The 2797-nt window shown below is 42.0% G+C and overlaps 1 protein-coding gene across 1 annotated transcript; it reads right to left on the bottom strand.

Annotated features, from left to right (window-relative positions):
- Positions 1-314: 314 nt before the first annotated feature.
- Positions 315-2170, bottom strand: LOC127931960 (UDP-GlcNAc:betaGal beta-1,3-N-acetylglucosaminyltransferase-like protein 1). Its single transcript, XM_052526120.1, has 3 exons — positions 2097-2170; positions 1726-1863; positions 315-443 (listed from the first exon to the last, which is right to left on the bottom strand). The coding sequence occupies exons 2-3, from the start codon at positions 1861-1863 to the stop codon at positions 315-317; spliced, it is 267 nt and encodes an 88-aa protein (XP_052382080.1). The 5' UTR covers positions 2097-2170.
- Positions 2171-2797: the final 627 nt, after the last annotated feature.

Genomic DNA, 2797 nt, shown 5'->3' with positions numbered 1-2797 from the left:
CTGCTAAATGGCATATATTATTATTATATATTAGTAGTATTCTAGTAACTCACAGTGCGGTAGCATTAGTGTTAGTAGTACTATTGTAGTATTCTAGTAACTCACAGTGCTGTAGTATTAGTAGTATTGTAGTAGTAGTATAGTAGTATTCTAGTAACTCACAGTGCAGTAGTAGTATTATTAGTACTATAGTAGTATTCTAGTAACTCACAGTGCAGCAGTATGAGTAGTACTGTAGTAGTACTATAGTAGTACTATAGTAACTCACAGTGCGAGTAGTATTAGTAGTACTGCAGTAGTACTATAGTAGTATTCTAGGAACTCACAGTGCTGGCGTCATCGTAGACAGACAGTTCCATAGAGCCAGTGTAGTCCTGGTCCACAATCCCCTGCAGACACTCATCCAGCCAGCAGGAGGCGTTATGCACTGGTATGACTATAGACTAGAGACAGGAGAGTTATACACTGGCATGACTATAGACTAAAGACAGGAGGGTTATACACTGGTATGACTATAGATTAGAGACAGGAGGGGTTATACACTGGTATGACTATAGACTAGAGACAGGAGGAGTTATACACTGGTATGACTATAGACAAAAGACAGGAGGGGTTATACACTGGTATGACTATAGACTAGAGACAGGAGGGGTTATACACTGGTATGACTATAGACTAGAGACAGGAGGGGTTATACACTGGCATGACTATAGACAAAAGACAGGAGGGGTTATACACTGGCATGACTATAGACAAAAGACAGGAGGGTTATACACTGGCATGACTATAGACAAAAGACAGGAGGGTTATACACTGGTATGACTATAGATTAGAGACAGGAGGGTTATACACTGGTATGACTATAGATTAGAGACAGGAGGGTTATACACTGGTATGACTATAGATTAGAGACAGGAGGGGTTATACACTGGTATGACTATAGATTAGAGACAGGAGGGGTTATACACTGGTATGACTATAGACTAGAGACAGGAGGGGTTATACACTGGTATGACTATAGACTAGAGACAGGAGGGGTTATACACTGGTATGACTATAGACTAGAGACAGGAGGGGTTATACACTGGTATGACTATAGACTAAAGACAGGAGGGGTTATACACTGGCATGACTATAGACTAGAGACAGGAGGGGTTATACACTGGTATGACTATAGACAAAAGACAGGAGGGGTTATACACTGGTATGACTATAGACTAGAGACAGGAGGAGGGGTTATACACTGTTATGACTATAGACTATAGAGGAACAGATTGTGTCAGGCTAGATAATTAATATTAGCCAACGTGCAAACAGGCACCAACCAGATGTGCTGCCACAAAGTAAACAAAAACGCCAATCTGCAATTGCAACAGCATTATACATTCTTCACATGAGCTTGTTTTACTCCAATGTTTGTAAGCATTGTAAATGTAAACAAACGCTGTATAGCGTTAAAACATGCTTAAAGCTATACTGTGTACATATTGGATGGTCAGTCCTTGCATCCAAAGCTCTGTCCGTGAATTTGAGTGGTTACATTGTTCCAGGCGCGCGGACCTCAGCATTTTTACAATAACAGAGGCTTTGTTATCGTTTCTACTCCGGATTGACAGACTGGTACATTTTCCATCCGGTCTGGTTATCTAGGCCAGTGAAATGTTCTCTCGTGGACAAACAATGTTGGTTCTGGGTTGTTTCCGAGATTAGTGATATGTCACCTACCACCTCCACGGCCGTGCTTGCCTTCCCCCCTCCACCTCCGACCGACCCATCCTGCGCGCACTCCCCCTTGCAGAGCCTCTTGGCGGGGAGAGAGTCGGCCTCCTGCCCGTTGGGATGCTCCAGTGAACAGGTACTCATCTGAATAAACAAGGAAGACACGATAAAAACACGCTTTTTGCCGAAAACTGGCTAGCGGATTTGAAAGAGTGAACGTCGACGGAGAAAGCACACGTGGGATATTTACAGTGATATCTGCTCTTATAGAATGTATGACTTTGCATACGATGTTACACTCGTTCTCGAGTGAGCTGCTTTTCATTTGAGCTGTAAACAAACACCAAAATACATTCAAATTTGCTCTCGAAACTTGCCTGGAGAATAGCAGCTCCACTTCCGCAAACAAATATGATAAATCTCTCATTGGTCGGTTTAAAACGCGGACAAGCTTCTGATTCGCTGTTTCCAATGTTAGTCACACATGACGCAGAATTATTGACGTTCGCTTGGTCCCGCCCACTGCCCCAGTACAAACAGCAAATAAGAATAATTTACAGTCGCCTAGCAACGCAACTATATTACGTTTTAACAGTAAAACATCTTATTTTCTTAGGTATTTTTCTTAAAACTGCATTATTGATTAAGGGCGTGTAGGTAAGCATTTCACTGTAAGGTCTAAACCTGTTGTATTCAGCGCATGTGACAAATACCATTTGATTTGATATGAAATGCTCAGTGTGTGTTGATATCGTCCCGTGTCACGTTTAAACAGTCTCATGTCCCCTTCCCATCGGCGCCCAATGCAGTCTCTTGTCCAAGAACAACATGGTTCCTATATGCTGTCTGTCTCATTTCATTTGACAGGTAATCCATCTATTTGACAGACCAGGTGATTCCGTAGTGAAGTATCAAGTTTTAATGTCACGTGCACAAGTACAGGGAAATGCCCTTTCTTGCAGCTCTAACCCCAACAATGCAGTAATGAATAACAATGTAATATTAACAATAATAAGGAAGAACAAAAAGAGAACAGAGTAAGAATAAGGGTGGGGAGCGGGTAGTGTCAGCTGAGATG

The sequence above is a fragment of the Oncorhynchus keta genome, chromosome 10 (assembly GCF_023373465.1).
Source record: "Oncorhynchus keta strain PuntledgeMale-10-30-2019 chromosome 10, Oket_V2, whole genome shotgun sequence".
Lineage (NCBI taxonomy): Eukaryota > Metazoa > Chordata > Actinopteri > Salmoniformes > Salmonidae > Oncorhynchus > Oncorhynchus keta.
The sequence above is the reverse complement of the archived record's forward strand: the minus strand, read 5'-3'. Positions and strand labels throughout refer to the sequence as shown.

Bases quoted from the DNA above. Each gene is read 5' to 3' on its own strand.
- LOC127931960 (XM_052526120.1), bottom strand. From the start codon at position 1,863: ATGAGTACCTGTTCACTGGAGCATCCCAACGGGCAGGAGGCCGACTCT. The intron at 444-1,725 runs GTAGGTGACATA...TCCTGTCTCTAG, and splicing joins CAAGCACGGCCGTGGAGGTG to TCTATAGTCATACCAGTGCA.